Source organism: Pristis pectinata, chromosome 5 (assembly GCF_009764475.1).
Source record: "Pristis pectinata isolate sPriPec2 chromosome 5, sPriPec2.1.pri, whole genome shotgun sequence".
Taxonomy (NCBI): domain Eukaryota; kingdom Metazoa; phylum Chordata; class Chondrichthyes; order Rhinopristiformes; family Pristidae; genus Pristis; species Pristis pectinata.
In genome coordinates, this window is record NC_067409.1 from 8,708,342 (window position 1) to 8,726,232 (window position 17,891).

At 51.6% G+C, this 17,891-nt stretch overlaps 1 protein-coding gene across 1 annotated transcript; it reads right to left on the bottom strand.

The window, feature by feature from the left end:
- Positions 1-286: 286 nt before the first annotated feature.
- Positions 287-17,491, bottom strand: klhl40b (kelch-like family member 40b). The gene is made up of 6 exons (XM_052015452.1): positions 16,373-17,491; positions 9,705-9,865; positions 7,359-7,466; positions 5,171-5,356; positions 2,272-2,418; positions 287-418 (listed from the first exon to the last, which is right to left on the bottom strand). The coding sequence occupies exons 1-6, from the start codon at positions 17,489-17,491 to the stop codon at positions 307-309; spliced, it is 1,833 nt and encodes a 610-aa protein (XP_051871412.1). The 3' UTR covers positions 287-306.
- Positions 17,492-17,891: the final 400 nt, after the last annotated feature.

Below are 17,891 nucleotides of genomic sequence, written 5' to 3' on the forward strand. Positions count from 1 at the left end.
GTACCGTCCCCAGTGTTAACAGATCTACTTTACGGATATGATTCAATCTATTTTTAAAAAATGATTTAATTAACGTCATTGTGAAATCATTGCTGGTGTGAATCACTCAAATTATCAGAACTGAATTTTTTGGAAATTTAATTACATAATAAATCATTTACTCTTGTGCTTCATTGTTAACAATAGCTTGACAAATTGTGTTTTATAAAGAATACATAAATTCCCCCAGCTTCCAGCGTTTGGTTACAAGTCTAATACCTCGTTCTCTTTCCCCTTCCCTAAATCCCAACACCACAGGCTTTGCCTCTATAGCTTGTTCAATCGTAAAATATTTAGTCGAACTGGAAGGAAAGTTGCTCCAGCAGCGTGGGGAATCTCGCGGAGGACACCAAACCATTCCTTTTTGTTGTCATTGTACCTGAAATAAAACCAAAACGGTGACTAACAGCAGAGGAGGATGTCATGTTGACCTGTCACACCTGAGGCAGCTCTTGGAGGGAACAAGCCACCCCCACCCAATCCCCTACAATTCTTCTACACAGCTCCACAAATCACCATCTTTCCCTTTAAGATGTTAAATACCAAGTCTCTGAAAGATGTTAATATTGCGTCTACTCCATGCTGAGCCCTGCATTCAGTTTTGTTCACTGTTACCCCCTGGTTACACAGCAAGAGGTAAAACAAAGACCATTGACACTGCCTGCCACCAAAAATCGAATGTTACCAGAAAGGGTCTAAGAATTAGGTTATTTCATCTTGGAAGGAGGTGATTTAGATAAGATAAGATATCTTTAGTAGTCACATGTACATCAAAACACACAGTGAAATGCATCTTATTTTTCGTGGAGTGTTCTGGGGGCAGCCCACAAGTGTCGACACACTTCCAGTGCCAACATAGAATGCCCACAACTTCCTAACCCGTATGTCTTTGGAATGTGGGAGGAAACCGGAGCATCCGGAGGAAACCCACGCAGATGCACGGAGAATGTACAAACTCCTTACAGACAGCGGCAGGAATTGAACCTGGTTTGCTGGTGCTGTAATAGCGTCATGCTACCGTGCCTGCCGATAGAAAGGGAAATGGTGATGAATATTAATCCAGAGCCATAGTGCTGGTTATACCAAAACACTAGTTGCCAGTGGTGGAAGACACGCTTTGGGCTTGACATTGAGAAGGCACTCACTGTGGAGAAAGGTTACTGTGAGGAACGGGCTCCAGACAGGTCAGTGATGGTAGAACAGAGACTTAAGCAAGAGGCAGATGAAGCCAGAGAGAGGAAAGAATGCAGGTTCCTCTGAGAATCCAGAATGTAAAAGGGTCACTGATAAATCCAATAAAGAGTTGTAAAGCTTGGTTACCCCGAGAGTGGCAGGAACATGGAACTGTCTACCACAGGGAGTGATTGAGGGGAAGCTGGATGAACCCAGGAGGGAGGGTGGATTTATGCTGGCAGGGGAGTGATGCACCATGTGTAGGATAAGACGTACGGGTTAGGAAGTTGCGGGCATGCTATGTTGGCGCCGGAAGCGTGGCGACACTTGCGGGCTGCCCCCAGAACATTACGCAAAAAGATGTATTTCACTGTGTGTTTTGATGTACATGTGACTAATAAAGATATCTTATATGAGCACGGATGTGGATTTGCCAGTGTGAATGGTCTATTTGTGTGTATGGAATCACAGAACGGTTACTGCAGAAGGGGCCGGGTTGAATCCTAACCTCTGGTGCTGACTAGTTGGAGTTTTTGGTGCGTGGGTTTCCTCCCACATTCCAAAAACGTATGGGTCGGTAGATTAATTACCGCACCAGGAGAATTAGAATGGAACTGATGATGGGCATGTGAGTGGGAATCGGTTACAGGGAAATAATAGGATTGATGGGAATGTGCTGAGAACTGGCACATTCAATGGGCTGAATGGCCTCCTAGATCATAAGGGAATATATGAGGAGAAAGAAAAGAGATCTCAGTGACTCTGTGAACAAGTTTTTTTTTTAAAATCAGCTTCATCAACAGTTAAAAACTAATGTATGGAATGAAGGGGAAGTGTGAGAGAGGCCGGTACCGGTGACCAGGACGGGCAGTGACCAGGAGTGAGGTGGCGCAAAACAGCTGCAGGTGCCGGAAATCCGAATTATAATCAAGAAGTGTTGGCATGTCAGGCAGTGTCTGTGGGGAGAGAAATGGGAGTAAGGTATCAGGCTGATGAACTGTTGGAGGTTGTTGTGGCCCTTTTGGTAGTTACTGCATTCAGCATGTTATGGCGACTTACTTCCATACGTCGATGATCTCGGTCGGAATAAAATCTCCGGATTCGGATTCCATCATGGCAAACCCGCCGATGGCATACAGGCAGTCCGTCAGGGTGACCAGGCTCAGCGAGCTCCGCTCCTGGGGGAATGCCACACCTTCTTCCCACCTGCAGGGGAGGGGGGGGGGTGTCAGTCGGTCAGGAAGCAGTGCTGTGCCCAGCAAATGAATGCCTCCCCTTCACAACTTTGAAAGCAGCCACAACAGAAAGCAAGGGACCTAATCGCTGGGATGTCGTGGCGAGAAGGTGGCTGGAGGGTCATGGATCGGGTTTCCTGCAGTCCTCCTTCCCACCCACCCACCCACTCCCTGCGCATTGTCAAGACACACATTAACGCCAGCCTCCCGGAAAACCTCAACCCACTGCAATTCACCTCCCACCGAAACAGGTCTACAGTGGACGCCATCTCCCTGGCCCTACACTCATCTCTGGAACATCTGGACAGTAAAGACACCTAGACTATTGTTTATTGACTACAGCTCCACCTTCAATACTATAATTCCAAGCAAACTCATCACCAAACTCCGAGACCTGGGACTCAACACCTCCCTCTGCAACTGGATCCTTGACTTTCTGACCAACAGACCACTATCAGTGAGGATAGGCAGCAATGCCTCCAGCACGATTATTCTCAACACTGGTGCCCCACAAGGCTGTGTCCTCAGCCCTCTACTCTACTCCCTATATACTCGTGACTGCATGGCCAGATTCTACTCTATCTATGTTTGCAGATGATACCACCGTTGTAGGCCGTATCTCAAACAGTGATGAGTCTGAGTACAAGAAGGAGATAGAGAGCTTAGTGATATGGTGTCATGACAACAACCTTTCCCTCAATGCCAGCCAACCAAAAGAGCTGGTCATTGACTTCAGGAAAGAGGGCAGTGTACATGCACCTGTCTACATCAATGGTGCTGAGGTCGAGAGGGTTGAGAGCTTCAAGTTCCTTGGAGTGAACATCACCAATAGCCTGTCCTGGTCCAACCACTTAGACACCATGGCCAAGAAAGCTCACCAGTGCCTCTACTTCCTCAGGAGGCTAAAGAAATTCGGTTTGTCTCCTTTGACATTCACCAACTTTTATCGATGCACCATAGAAAGCATCCTATCTGGATGCATCACAGCTTGGTACGGCAATTGGTCTGCCCAGTACTGCAAGAAACTGCAGGGAGTCGTGGACACAGCCCAGTGCATCACGGAAACCAGCCTCCCATCCATGGACTCTGTCTAGACCTCTCACTGCCTTGGTGAAGCAGCCAGCATAATCAAAGACCCCACCCACCCAGGTCATTCTCTCTTCTCCCCTCTCCCATCAGCCAGAAGATACAAAAGCCTGAAAGCATGTACCACCAGGCTCAAGGACAGCTTCTATCCCGCTGTTGAACACTTCTACCCTCTGGAAAAGTTGCCCCTCGGGTTCCTATTAAATCTATTAATTCCTCTAGTTCTTGATTCCCCAGCCCTGGGAAAAAGACTGAGTGCATTCACTTTATCTGCACCCATTCACCTCACCTGTGCTTGTCCAAATGCTGATCAAATGTGAGGGTGTCCGCCTCAGGTAGTGCATTCCAGATTGCAACCTCCCTTTGAGTAAAAATAAGTTCTCCCTCAGATCTCCTTCAAACGTCTTCCTCTTTAGCTCATAAGCCTAGGCTTCCTGGTTTCGGACACCACCACCATGGGGAAGAAATTCTCACTCTCCAGTGAGTGCAGCTTTGAGGGAGTGCTGCACTGTTGAACTGGTGTCTATTGGAAAGAGCTCCAAACCAAGTCTTCTGTGAAGTAGACTAAAAGATCCCACACACCACTGTTTCAGAGAGAGGACAGGGATTCTTCCTGGCAGCCTGTCCAATAATTATCCCTCAACTAACATAACTGAATTTGTCTGATCGTCATTGATTTACTATTTGAATTTGCTGTGCACAAGCTGGTGATCTCTCTGCAACTGCGGTGACAACACTTCATGGCTAATGGACTGAAGGGTCCTGGGCTGATGAAAGGTGCCAAACAAATGCAGGTCCACTTCCTTCAGAGGCACTTTGACTCTAGCGGATTCACTCAGAGGTGCCCCTTCAGAGGGGCATAATCTGCTCAAAGATCCGTGTGAATTGTCTGTTAGATGCCTCAGTACATCTCTCCCTTTATGGTGTGGGGTCATGTACAACCCTGGCCTGGGTTATTAGCCAGTGAAGCTCCAATGCACCCTACCCAACCCCACCCATGGGCTCAAGTGAAGGAATCCCCCGTCATTCTCAACACGTGACCTCTTCAACTGCCTGCTTGAGAAAGCAATCCTTTCAAAAGATTGCCAATATTGCTATAATTAATAAATGAGGGTTCAAAGAAACTAAAAAATACACCGCTGCACAGTTTGACAATATCCCTCCTAGGTTTGGGGAATTAATCAATCCCCCCAGCCCACTGTCTGTGCCAATCATCAAGCACCCATTTAATGCCAATCTACTATTTCTACCCTATGTTTCTATCAACTCCCCCTGGATTCCACCACTACTCCAGGGGCAATTTATAGAGGCCAATTAACCTTCCAACCCGCGCGTCTGTGCAAACCAGCAGGAACCTACATGGTCACAGGGGGAGCGTGCAAACTCCACACAGACAGCACCCGAGGTCAGGATCGAACCTGGGTCACTGGAGCTGTGAGGTAGCGGGTTTACCAACCGTGCCAGTGTTGGGACTCCTGGAATCTCCTGGGTAGTCCTGGAGGGTTGGTCACCTCTGGGGATCATTGTGCTGGGTGTCAGAGGCTGGGTCATGATGGGGCTTGGTTGGGATAGTCCTCGAGAAGGAAGTCTGCTGCTTTGTGAACTTGGTGTAACATTCAGCGCAGAGTATCACTCACTTGTTTTCAGCTGGATCATACACCTCGATGCTTCCAGTGAGCCCACTGTCGGTGACCCCTGCGGCCACCCAGATCTTGTCTTTGTAGACTGTCGCTCCAAACAAGGAGCGGGCTGTCTTCATGGGGGCCAGTTCCTTCCACTCAAACCTCTCGGGATTATACACACACATCTTGTTCAAGCACTTCCTGAAACGAACAGGCAGAGAGTCAGTGAGATATCTGGCTTATTCTTTCAATAAATCAGAACCAATGGTCACTCTCTCTAAAGACGGCTGTGGATCTTTGGCATTCTCTACCCAAGAGCACTGTGGACACTCAGTCACTGAGCACACTTAAAGAAGCATGCAATAGGTGTCTTAGATATTAATGGAATTGAAGGGTACAGAGACAGTTCAGGGAAATGACACTGAGGCTTTGGAGTATTGGGTGCAGTTCTGGTCGCCCCATTGCAGGAAGGATGTTGGATTGGTTTATTATTGCGACATGCACTGTGGTACGGTGAAAAGCTTTTGTTTGCCTGCCATCCAGACAGGTCATGCTATACATGTGGAGGCTTTGGTGAGGGTACAGAAGAGGTTCATCAGCTTGCTGCCTGCTTAGACAGTTTTAGCTACAAGGAGAGGTTGGACAAACGTGGGTTGATTTCTCTGGAGCGTTGGAGGCTGAGGGGAGACCTGATAGAGGTTTATAAAATTTATGAGGGGCATAGATAGGGTAGACAGTCAGTCTTTTTCCTGGGTAGAAATGTCAAATACTAAAGGGTATAGGTTTAAGGTGAGAGGGGGAAAGTTTAAAGGAGATGTGTGGGGCAAGTTTTTTTACACAGAGAACGGTGGGTGCCTGGAACGTGTTGCCAGTGGTGGTGGAGGCAGACAGGGTAGTGGTGTTCAAGAGGCACTTCGACATGTACAGGCATATAGGTTTGGTTTAATTTAGCATTAGGGTCAGCATAAACATTGTGGGCTGAAGGTCCTGTTCTGTGCTGATCTGTAAAAGGCCTGCCACCACCTTATTGAATGGTAGAGCAGGCGTAAGGGGCCAGGTGGTGCCTCAGTGACCAGGAGCCTGGAGGTTTCCCGATCTGTGCTGGTTAACTGGGGCCAACAACCGAGTGGATCGGGGACTCTGTAACGCCTACACCGGCTGCTCGGGAAGCCCTTGGCTGCCCAGCTTTTCCAGATCCAAGTGCTGACCACAATGGAGAGACTTTGTGCTCAAATGGAAATGTGTGAAAGTTTTAGGTCGAATTTAATAGACAGTAGCTTGTAAACCACTGCATTTGCCGTTTTGTCTTGGGGAAAATTGATTCCAAAGCAATAGTGAGGCCTTTAGAAGCCTGGGAGAGGTCTCTGGTTATGATGAACATGGGTGAGTTGGGGGATTCCTACGGAGATGGTCAGAATCTTTCTCCCATGGTAGGGACATCAAAAACAAGAGGGCAGAGGTTTAAGGTGAGAGGAAGGAGTTTTAAAGGGAATCTGAGGGGTAAGTATTTTTACACTGTGATATCTGCAGGTGGCAGAATCAGATGAGGCATTTAGGCAGGTACTTGAAGAGAAGGTCCTAATGTGGAAGGATATGGTCCTAATGTGGGCAAATGGGATTAGTGTAGATGGGGAAAATGGTTGGCATGAATGCGGTGGGCCGAAGGGCCTGTTTCTGTGCTGTGCAACTCAACGACGTGAGGTCAAAGTTTTAGGAAGGCATGAGTGAGCCGAATGAAGAGGGGCGTTAAGGTTGTCTCAGCACAGTGGCATTACTGACAACGCCAACAGTTATTGCCCATCCCTCACAGCCCGTGAGAAGGTAGCAGCGAGCTGCCTTCTTGATCTGCTGCCGTCCTTCTGCTGAAGGTGCTCGCAGGGTGCTGTTGGAAAAGGACTTCCAGGATTGACACCCAGTGACGATGAAGGAGCAACAACACATTTCCAAGACAAGGTGGTGCACGACTTGGAGGGGAACCTACAGGCGGTGGTGTTCCCATGCACCTGCTGCCCCGGTCCTTGGAGGACGTAGAGAATGCTTATTTTTGCAGGTTGGTGATTACATTGAGCAGCTACAACTGAATAGTTCTCTTCCTGGTTTAGTTAATGCTGGGAATGGAGTGACCCAGATCTCAAATCGTCTCCGGGCTTGGTTCAGGTTTCGAAAGGAATACCTCAACATCACAGCAGAGAGAGACACTTACTTGTCTTTTCCCTTCCCTCCTATTACGTACACCTGTCCATTGTGAGATACCACACTGTGACCGGACACGTCATATGGAAGTGAATCTGATTCTCCCCATTTAAACGTGCTGCAAATGAAAAGAGACTTTCAACAACGTGCTTTCGGAATGCTTTACAATATATGTTGGTCGAGTATTGGCAGCTGCAGAGGGTATTGGGAGAGTGGGGGTTTTATAGAGAGTCTTGTACTCTGTTGATATTTACAGAGGGTGTGGGAGGGTGTCAGGTAGTTCAGAAGGATTTTGTATATCTACACTTAATGGCTATATGTGTCTATAAGTGTACTATAATATGAAAAGTATAGATTGGAACTTGTGTAGCATTTTCTGCTTTTCCTGTTGTGTTTAATGTTTCTGAGAATCTAAGTGAAGGTTTCTCATGGTGAGGAGCTTTGATGAGGTGAACAGGTAACTGGATCTCTCATATGGCACGCTTGCCTTCATCAGCTGAGCACCGAGTACAAGAGTTGGGATGTCATGTTACCATTGTACAAGACATTGGTTAGGCCGCACTTGGAGTATTGTGTGCAGTTCTGCTCACCACACTACAGGAAAGATGTGATCAAGCTGGAGAGAATGTTACCTGTATGGGAGAGCTTGAATTATCAGGATAGGCTGGGTCTGCTTTGCCTAGAGCAAAGGAAGCTGAGACAATAGAAGTGTATAAAATTATGAGAGGCATGGATAGGGTAGACGGCCACCACCTGTTCCCCACGGTAGTAGGGGTGTCTAAAGCTAGAGGGTGTAGGTTTAAGGTGAGAGGGAGGAGGTTTAAAGAGGATCTGGGCTAAATTTTTCACATGCAAGAGTAGTTGGTCTCTGGAATGAGCTGCCAGAGAGGTAGTGGAGGCAGGAACGACAACAACACTGAAGAGGAAGATTTTTGCTTTTACAAACTATAATATAACAAAAGTCAAAACCAAATAGCTTACGGCCACTTTCCCAGAATGACACTTTTTGACAGCTACCTGAATGAGCAGCGCATAGAGGTATGTGGAGTTAGTGCAGGCAGGTGGGGTTAGTATAGATAGGCATGACGGTCCGCATAGACACAGTGGGCCGAAGGGACTGTTTCTATGCTGCACAACTCTATGACAATGACTCAGATGGAAAACCCAGACCTCTGTTTGGCTGTGATTTATTCAGGTTAAAATTAAAAGCTGCAGCTCCCTCTGTGCCAACAGAATCAGAGTCTGGAGGCAAAGAATGAAATGTTCCTAATAAAAGTCCATTTCTCCAGCATCTGTCACAATGCCAGGAAATCCCAGTGCTTCACAGCCAGATAGTTACTACTGGAATGTACTCACAGATGGGAAAATGGCAGGTAGTGTGAGCACAGCAAGATTTCACACAGCAATGTGATAATGGCCAAAGTACCTGGATACTGTTAGCGGTTAAGTTGCTGGACCAGGAGCACAGTTTGAAGCTCACCCTGGAATTTAAATCTGGGTAAATAAATGAATTCAGAATTTAAAAAAAAACTCTCATCCCAGCAGAAGTAACCATGAAACCCATCAACTCCTGCAGGGAAGGAAACCTGCCTTCCTTAAACTGCTCTGCCCGAGATGTAACTCCAAATGCACCAATATGGTTGACTCCCCTCAGTTCAGGACAACTAGGGATGGACATCAGATGCTGGCGTTGTCAGTGATGTCTGCATCCCATGAACGAGTACAGGCTGTCCCTGGGGAACAAGCAGGTTCCATTCTTACAGACGTCCATAGGTCGGTTTTGACCATAAATGGGAAAATACACAAAAATCACTCGCTATGGTAACCATACCTCCGCAGTATTGTCATGAATGGCATCAAAAGAACATAACACTGGGAGGAAGGAACAATTACTGGAAGTGGAGAGAGAGAGGGAATTAGTTCTGCTGCTCGTAGGAACGGACTTTTGTAAGTATGTTGGATATTTGAATTTAATAGTATTATGGGAATTTGTTCATATGCCGGGGTGTCCATAAGTCAGGTGTTCATAATCCAGGGATGGCCTGTAAATAAATTTATTTGGAGGAGTAAATAGTGGCCAGAGTCCTGGCCAATTAGTCCTCTGCTCTCATCTGAAATGCTGCCATGGGATCTTTTATTGGACTAGTGGCTCACTGTTGGAGACTTTGCCAATGGAGCAGTGGGCCAGGCCGTTTCATTGGCAAATGGGTGTTGTCCACTGCACCACACATCCATTCCATGTTGAGCCACTGAGACAGCTGTTAGTTGGAGTTAAATATTGGCGAGGCTTTGGCTCCATCTGGTGAGACCTATCACCTTTGCATTGCTTATCCCAGGGCCTGTCTATAAAACCTACTGTCGATCGTAGCACATCACGGTGTCCAGCGACCTCTCCCCTTCAGCTACCTCCTTGCCTCCGATGACGTAGATGGCGTTTTCTGCTTCCCCCAGGCCAAAAAGGCATCGCGGCGAAGGCAGGGGTGGCATTCCCAGCCAATCAGAGTCCAGGTGATCAAACTGCTCAGAGGTCAAGACACAGGGTTAGAGGGCAGTCACGTGCTCCAGGGACTCTGGACAGTGAAATACCTTGGGGGCAAGCAAATATCTGTAGGAACACCCCCGTCTGTTCTGGTCAAACCCATCAGGCATGCAGAGGGTGAGGAATTCCAGAGAATATTCCCATCCCCAGAGGGTTGGGAGTGTGGACTGTTGACCTCAGATAGACCATAAGACCATTAGACCATAAGACAAAGGAACAGAAGTCGGCCATTCGGCCCATCGAGTCTGCTCCGCCATTCTATCATGAGCTGATCCATTCTCCCATTTAGCCCCACTCCCCCCGCCTTCTCACCATAACCTTTGATGCCCTGGCTACTCAGATACCTATCAATCTCTGCCTTAAGTACACCCAATGACTTTGCCTCCACAGCCGCCCGTGGCAACAAAGTCTACAGATTCACCACTCTCTGGCTAAAGAAGTTTCTCCGCATCTCTGTTCTGAATGAGCGCCCTTCAATCCTGAAGTCATGCCCCCTTGTACTAGCCTCCCCTACCGTGGGAAACAACCTTGCCACATCTAATCTGTCCAGGCCTTTTAACATTCGGAATGTTTCTATGAGGCCCCCCCTCATTCTTCTGAACTCCAAGGAGTACAGCCCAAGAGCCATCAAACGTTCCTCATATGTTAACCCTCTCATTCCTGGAATCGTTCCAGAGAATGATCACGGATAGAGACTGATGCCAGAGCAGCATTTTCACCAGCGGCTCCAGATCCCTTCAAAGACGCTGAGAGCAACTACTGGCCTTGTCTTCAGACCGGAGGACCATGCTTCGAGCCTCACCCCAACCCAGCAGGCATCAATCCACATGGCCCCTTCCCCTGATACACTTCCTCTGTTTCCCCCTCCCATATAGCCACACCATGCTCTATCCCCAAACATCCCCATACCCTGACCAACATCCTCCTAACATCCCCATACCCTGACCAACATCCTCCTCACAGCCCCATACCCTGACCAACATCCTCCTAACATCCCCATACCCTGACCAACACCCTCCTCACAGCCCCATACCCTGACCAACATCATCCTCACATCCCCATACCCTGACCAACATCCTCCTCACAGCCCCATACCCTCACCAACACCCTCCTCACAGCCCCATACCCTGACCAACATCCTCCTCACAGCCCCACACCCTGACCAACACCCTCCTCACAGCCCCACACCCTGACCAACATCCTCCTCACATCCCCATACCCTGACCAACATCCTCCTCACAGCCCCATACCCCGACCAACACCCTCCTCACAGCCCCATACCCCGACCAACACCCTCCTCACAGCCCCATACCCTGACCAACACCCTCCTCACATCCCCATTACCCTGACCATCCTCCTCACATCCCCATACCCTGACCAACATCCTCCTCACAGCCCCATACCCCGACCAACACCCTCCTCACAGCCCCATACCCTGACCAACACCCTCCTCACAGCCCCATACCCTGACCAACATCCTCCTCACATCCCCATACCCTGACCATCCTCCTCACAGCCCCATACCCTGACCAACATCCTCCTCACATCCCCATACCCTGACCAACACCCTCCTCACATCCCCATACCCTGACCAACACCCTCCTCACAGCCCCATACCCTGACCAACACCCAACTCACATCCCCATACCCTGACCATCCTCCTCACATCCCCATACCCAGACCAACATCCTCCTCACAGCCCCATACCCTGACCAACACCCTCCTCACAGCCCCATACCCTGACCAACACCTTCCTCACATCCCCATACCCTGACCAACATCCTCCTCACATCCCCATACCCTGACCAACACCCTCCTCACATCCCCATACCCTGACCAACATCCTCCTCACAGCCCCATACCCTGAACAACATCCTCCTCACATCCCCATACCCTGACCAACACCCTCCTCACAGCCCCACACCCTGACCATCCTCCTCACATCCCCATACCCTGACCATCATCCTCACATCCCCATACCCTGACCAACATCCTCCTCACATCCCCATACCCTGACCAACACCCTCCTCACATTCCCATACCCTGACCAACATCCTCCTCACATCCCCATACCCTGACCAACACCCTCCTCACATCCCCATACCCTGACCAACACCCTCCTCACATCCCCATACACTGACCAACATCCTCCTCACATCCCCATACCCTGACCAACATCCTCCTCACAGCCCCATACCCTGACCAACACCCTACTCACATCCCCATACCCTGACCATCCTCCTCACATCCCCATACCCTGACCAACATCCTCCTCACAGCCCCATTCCCTGACCAACACCCTCCTCACAGCCCCATACCCTGACCAACATCCTCCTCACATCCCCATACCCTGACCAACACCCTCCTCACATCCCCATACCATGACCATCCTCCTCACATCCCCATACCCTGACCATCCTCCTCACATCCCCATACCCTGACCAACACCCTCCTCACAGCCCCATCCCCTGACCAACACCCTCCTCACATCCCCATACCCTGACCAACACCCTCCTCACATCCCCATACCCTGACCAACATCCTCCTCACATCCCCATACCCTGACCAACACCCTCCTCACATCCCCATACCCTGACCAACACCCTCCTCACAGCCCCATCCCCTGACCAACACCCTCCTCACATCCCCATACCCTGACCAACACCCTCCTCACATCCCCATACCCTGACCAACACCCTCCTCACATCCCCATACCCTGACCAACACCCTCCTCACATCCCCATACACTGACCAACATCCTCCTCACATCCCCATACCCTGACCAACATCCTCCTCACAGCCCCATACCCTGACCAACACCCTACTCACATCCCCATACCCTGACCAACATCCTCCTCACAGCCCCATTCCCTGACCAACACCCTCCTCACAGCCCCATACCCTGACCAACATCCTCCTCACATCCCCATACCCTGACCAACACCCTCCTCACATTCCCATACCCTGACCAACACCCTCCTCATATCCCCATACCCTGACCAACACACTCCTCACATTCCCATACCCTGACCAACATCCTCCTCACAGCCCCATACCCTGACCAACACCCTCCTCACAGCCCCATACCATGACCATCCTCCTCACATCCCCATACCCTGACCAACACCCTCCTCACATCCCCATACCCTGACCAACACCCTCCTCACAGCCCCATACCATGACCATCCTCCTCACATCCCCATACCCTGACCAACATCCTCCTCACATCCCCATACCCTGACCAACACCCTCCTCACAGCCCCATACCCTGACCAACACCTTCCTCACATCCCCATACCCTGACCAACATCCTCCTCACATCCCCATACGCTGACCAACACCCTCCTCACATCCCCATACCCTGACCAACACCCTCCTCACATCCCCATACCATGACCATCCTCCTCACATCCCCATACCCTGACCAACATCCTCCTCACAGCCCCATACCCTGACCAACACCCTCTCACATCCCCATACCCTGACCAACACCCTCTCACATCCCCATACCCTGACCAACACCCTCCTCACAGCCCCATACCCTGACCAACATCCTCCTCACAGCCCCATACCCTGACCAACACCCTCCTCACAGCCCCACACCCTGACCATCCTCCTCACATCCCCATACCCTGACCAACATCCTCCTCACATCCCCATACCCTGACCATCCTCCTCACATCCCCATACCCTGACCAACATCCTCCTCACATCCCCATACCCTGACCAACACCCTCCTCACATCCCCATACCCTGACCAACACCCTCCTCACAGCCCCATACCCTGACCAACACCCTCCTCACATCCCCATACCCTGACCAACATCCTCCTCACAGCCCCATACCCTGACCAACACCCTCCTCACATCCCCATACCCTGACCATCAGCCTCACAGCCCCATACCCTGACCATCCTCCTCACAGCCCCATACCCTGACCAACTCCCTCCTCACAGCCCCACACCCTGACCATCCTCCTCACATCCCCATACCCTGACCATCCTCCTCACATCCCCATACCTTGACCAACATCCTCCTCACATCCCCATACCCTGACCAACACCCTCCTCACATCCCCATACCCTGACCAACACCCTCCTCACAGCCCCATACCCTGACCAACATCCTCCTCACAGCCCCATACCCTGACCAACACCCTCCTCACATCCCCATACCCTGACCAACATCCTCCTCACATCCCCATACCCTGACCAACACCCTCCTCACAGCCCCATACCCTGACCATCGTCCTCACAGCCCCATACCCTGACCATCCTCCTCACAGCCCCATACCCTGACCAACACCCTCCTCACAGCCCCATCCCCTGACCAACACCCTCCTCACAGCCCCATTCCCTGACCATCCTCCTCACATCCCCATACCCTGACCAAAACCCTCCTCACATCCCCATACCCTGACCAACACCCTCCTCACAGCCCCATACCCTGACCAACACCCTCCTCACAGCCCCATACCCTGACCAACACCCTCCTCACATCCCCATACCCTGACCAACATCCTCCTCACAGCCCCATACCCTGACCAACACCCTCCTCACAGCCCCATACCCTGACCAACACCCTCCTCACATCCCCATACCCTGACCAACACCCTCCTCACAGCCCCATACCCTGACCAACACCCTCCTCACATCCCCATACCCTGACCAACACCCTCCTCACAGCCCCATACCCTGACCAACACCCTCCTCACATCCCCATACCCTGACCATCAGCCTCACAGCCCCATACCCTGACCAACACCCTCCTCACATCCCCATACCCTGACCAACATCCTCCTCACATCCCCATACCCTGACCAACACCCTCCTCACAGCCCCATACCCTGACCAACATCCTCCTCACATCCCCATACCCTGACCAACACCCTCCTCACAGCCCCATACCCTGACCATCCTCCTCACATCCCCATACCCTGACCAACACCCTCCTCACAGCCCCGTACCCTGACCAACATCCTCCTCACATCCCCATACCCTGACCATCGTCCTCGCTGTTCCCCTCACCAACCTCCTCCACCCTCACTCCCCCCCAATACCCTGAATGGTCTCCTCTCATCTTATCATTTCCTCCCATGCTTGTTCATCTCTCCCCCCCACCCCCCCCCCACACACACACACACCCCTCCTTCCACCCCTCCCCCAGACATGCTCCCCTTTACCCCCGCTCTCACTCTCCCCCCACTCCTCCCCTCTCCCCTCGGCCCTTCTCCCTCTCCCCTCGGCCCTTCTCCCTCTCCCCTCTTTGCCCCTCCCTCACACTCTCCTCTCATGGCTCCACCTCCTCCCTCCCTCCCTGCCTCTCCTCCTCCTCCTCCTCGCCTCTCCTTCTCACGTCACCCCCACCTCACTCCCTCACCTATTCTTCCCGATCTTCCCCCTGCCCTGCTCGCCTGCTGTCATTTGACCACCTCCTGTCCTCCACACTCCATCTCACTCCAGCTCTTTCCCGAGTTCTGTAAGAAATGAATGCGCAGTCTGTACTTGCGCCGGTGGACGACGGGGTCTCTCAGTGATCCGGAGTGGTTGGTGTGATGGTTTCCTCCGTTATTTCTGGGGATTATCCTGGTTTTGCTTCAAGGAGGCGTTCTCGGAGTGGGAAAGGCCTGGCTCCTTTCAACAACAGTATCAGGCAGTATTTGTATCCTGAATCCCAACAGCTAGGATCCCGCCTGCACTGGATGGGAGGGAAACACAGCAGGAGACTGGATCTCACTCCAGCTTGGCTGTGCAAATTTTGGGATTAAGTTAAAGACTGGAATTGAGGAGTTCTGATGAATTCATAGCAGAGGCCATAACCGATCCACAATGATGTTGACTCTCCAATCTACACCTGATGTATCTCGCTCCATCACAGCCCCTCCCATTCTCTCCTCCCTCCTGGTTTTACCAAGCTTCCCCTTAGATGCAGCTTGGACATTCAGCGTTCAGCCTTTTATCCCCCCTCCCCTGCCATTCATTCTCTCTCCCCTCGGCCCTTCTCGCTCTCCGCCCACAGCCCCCCCTCCACTCCCTCACACTCTATTAGGATGAGATGGACTCTGACCTCATGATCTACCTTGTTGTGACCTTGCACCTTATTGCACTGCACTTTCTCTGTAGCTGTGACACTTTACTCTGTACTGTTATTGTTTTTACCTGTACTACCTCAATGCACTCTGTACTGACTTGATGTAACGGCACCGTGTAATGAATTGACCTGTACGATCAGTGTGCAAGACAAGTGTTTCACTGCACCTCGGTCCAAGTGACAATAATAAACCAAGTTACCAATACCTTCACCTCCCTCCTTTTCACTCACGGTTCCACTTTCTCAACTCCCTCACACGCCCCTCCTCACACCCCCTTCTCCTCCTCCCTTGCCCCTCGGGGGCCATACACGTTGCTGGGGCGAGGCTCCTACCCCTCGAATAGAACCGAGAGGAGGGAGGGAGGAGGGGCGGGGGGTGTCGAACCGCTGACTCACCTGCAGGAAGTAAGAGTGCAGCGGGTTCTCCTTGTTCTCCTCGTGGTAGTAGAGGCCACCGATGACGAAGATCTGGTTCTGGGCCGTGACCAGGCTGGAGTGGTTCTTTGGGATCTTGCCGGAGACCGAGGCGAAGTAGCACTCGTTGGTGGAGGGGTCGTAGGCCACGGCGGCCTCCTCATTGATCATGAAGATCAGGTCCTTCATGAACATGCCGAACCTCAGGTTGTCGTTCAAGATGCCCGGAGCCTCCTCCTCCTCCTCCTCCTCCTCCTCCTCACCCTTGTCTTCGTTGCTGGCTTTCTTTCTCGACGCCCCTTTCTCTCTCTTGGGCCTTTTGCCCTCCTGCACGTCTTTCACCAGCTGGATCTTGGCCAGGAGCTCCGGCCTTGCCCGGACCAGCCGGTGGCTCTCCACATGCTTCTCCAGGTAGTCCTTGGGCATGAGGAGGAAGCGGACGCAGTCGAAGAGCAGCGGCAGGGCTTCCAGGTGACCCTCCTCACGTCCCGCCCAGCTCATCACCGCCTGGAAAACCGCCTCCTCCTTCTCCACGTTGAGGGAGTCGCTGGAGACGATGGCGGCCAACTCCTCGGGGCTCAGTCGGAGGAAGTCCTCGTCCTTGCTGACCAGGCTGAAGTGCTCGCAAGCGAAGTCCCTGGCGGTGATGGCCAGCCGGGGGCAGTCCAGCATCAAGCCGAGGCGGAAGATGGCCAGGCAGTTGCTGAGACCCAGCCGCTTCTGCAGGTAGGAGATGCAGAGGGTGAAGATGGACGGAATCTGGAACATGTTGGCGGCAGTGAAGACGTCCTGCACATTGCTGTCATTGAGCTGCACCTCCGAGGTGTAGATGTAACGCAGGAGCGCCCCGACCGTCTCCGGCTCCACATCCTCCAGGATGATCTCCCGCACCTTGGTCTCCTCCAGATTGGAGAGGAACATGGCTCGGAAGTATGGGCTGCAGGCAGCCAGCACCAGCCTGTGGCAGGGGAACTCTTTGCCCTTGATCTTCAGGACGCAGTCCACGAACTTGTTGGTGTCCAGCAGGTCCCGGAGTCCGTCCTGGAGCAGGGTCTGCTGGTAAATCCGAGGTTCCTCGGCTGGGTCGATGCTGATGGCCATGGCGAGCTCGGACTGGCTTCCCACCCGCCTGCCTGTGTCTCCGCAGCTGCCCTTATGGGCACATTCCTGCCTGGGTTATATATAGAAGAGCCAGTACAAAGCACAAGGCTGATCCTCCCACCACCCCCAACAGCAGAGGGACGCGTCAATCAGCCGGCCTCAACAACTGCAGAGCCCCTGACCCGGAGAGTCTGCCCGGAGGCATGACTCATCCTAACACATGCAGAAAGCACCTTGAACATAGCAACACACACACACAGACACACACACTCACACACACACACACACACACACACACACACACACACACACACACACACACACACACACACACACAAAGCTGGAGGAACTCAGCGGGTCAGGCAGCATATGTGGAGGGAAATAAACAGTGGACGTTTTG

Coding starts and splice junctions, on each gene's coding strand:
- klhl40b (XM_052015452.1), bottom strand. CDS start 17,491: ATGGCCATCAGCATCGACCCAGCCGAGGAACCTCGGATTTACCAGCAG. Junction 7,467..9,704: donor GTGATGTGCTACGATCGACA/GTAGGTTTTATA, acceptor TTTCATTTGCAG/CACGTTTAAATGGGGAGAAT. Junction 419..2,271: donor GAGATCATCGACGTATGGAA/GTAAGTCGCCAT, acceptor GTTTTATTTCAG/GTACAATGACAACAAAAAGG.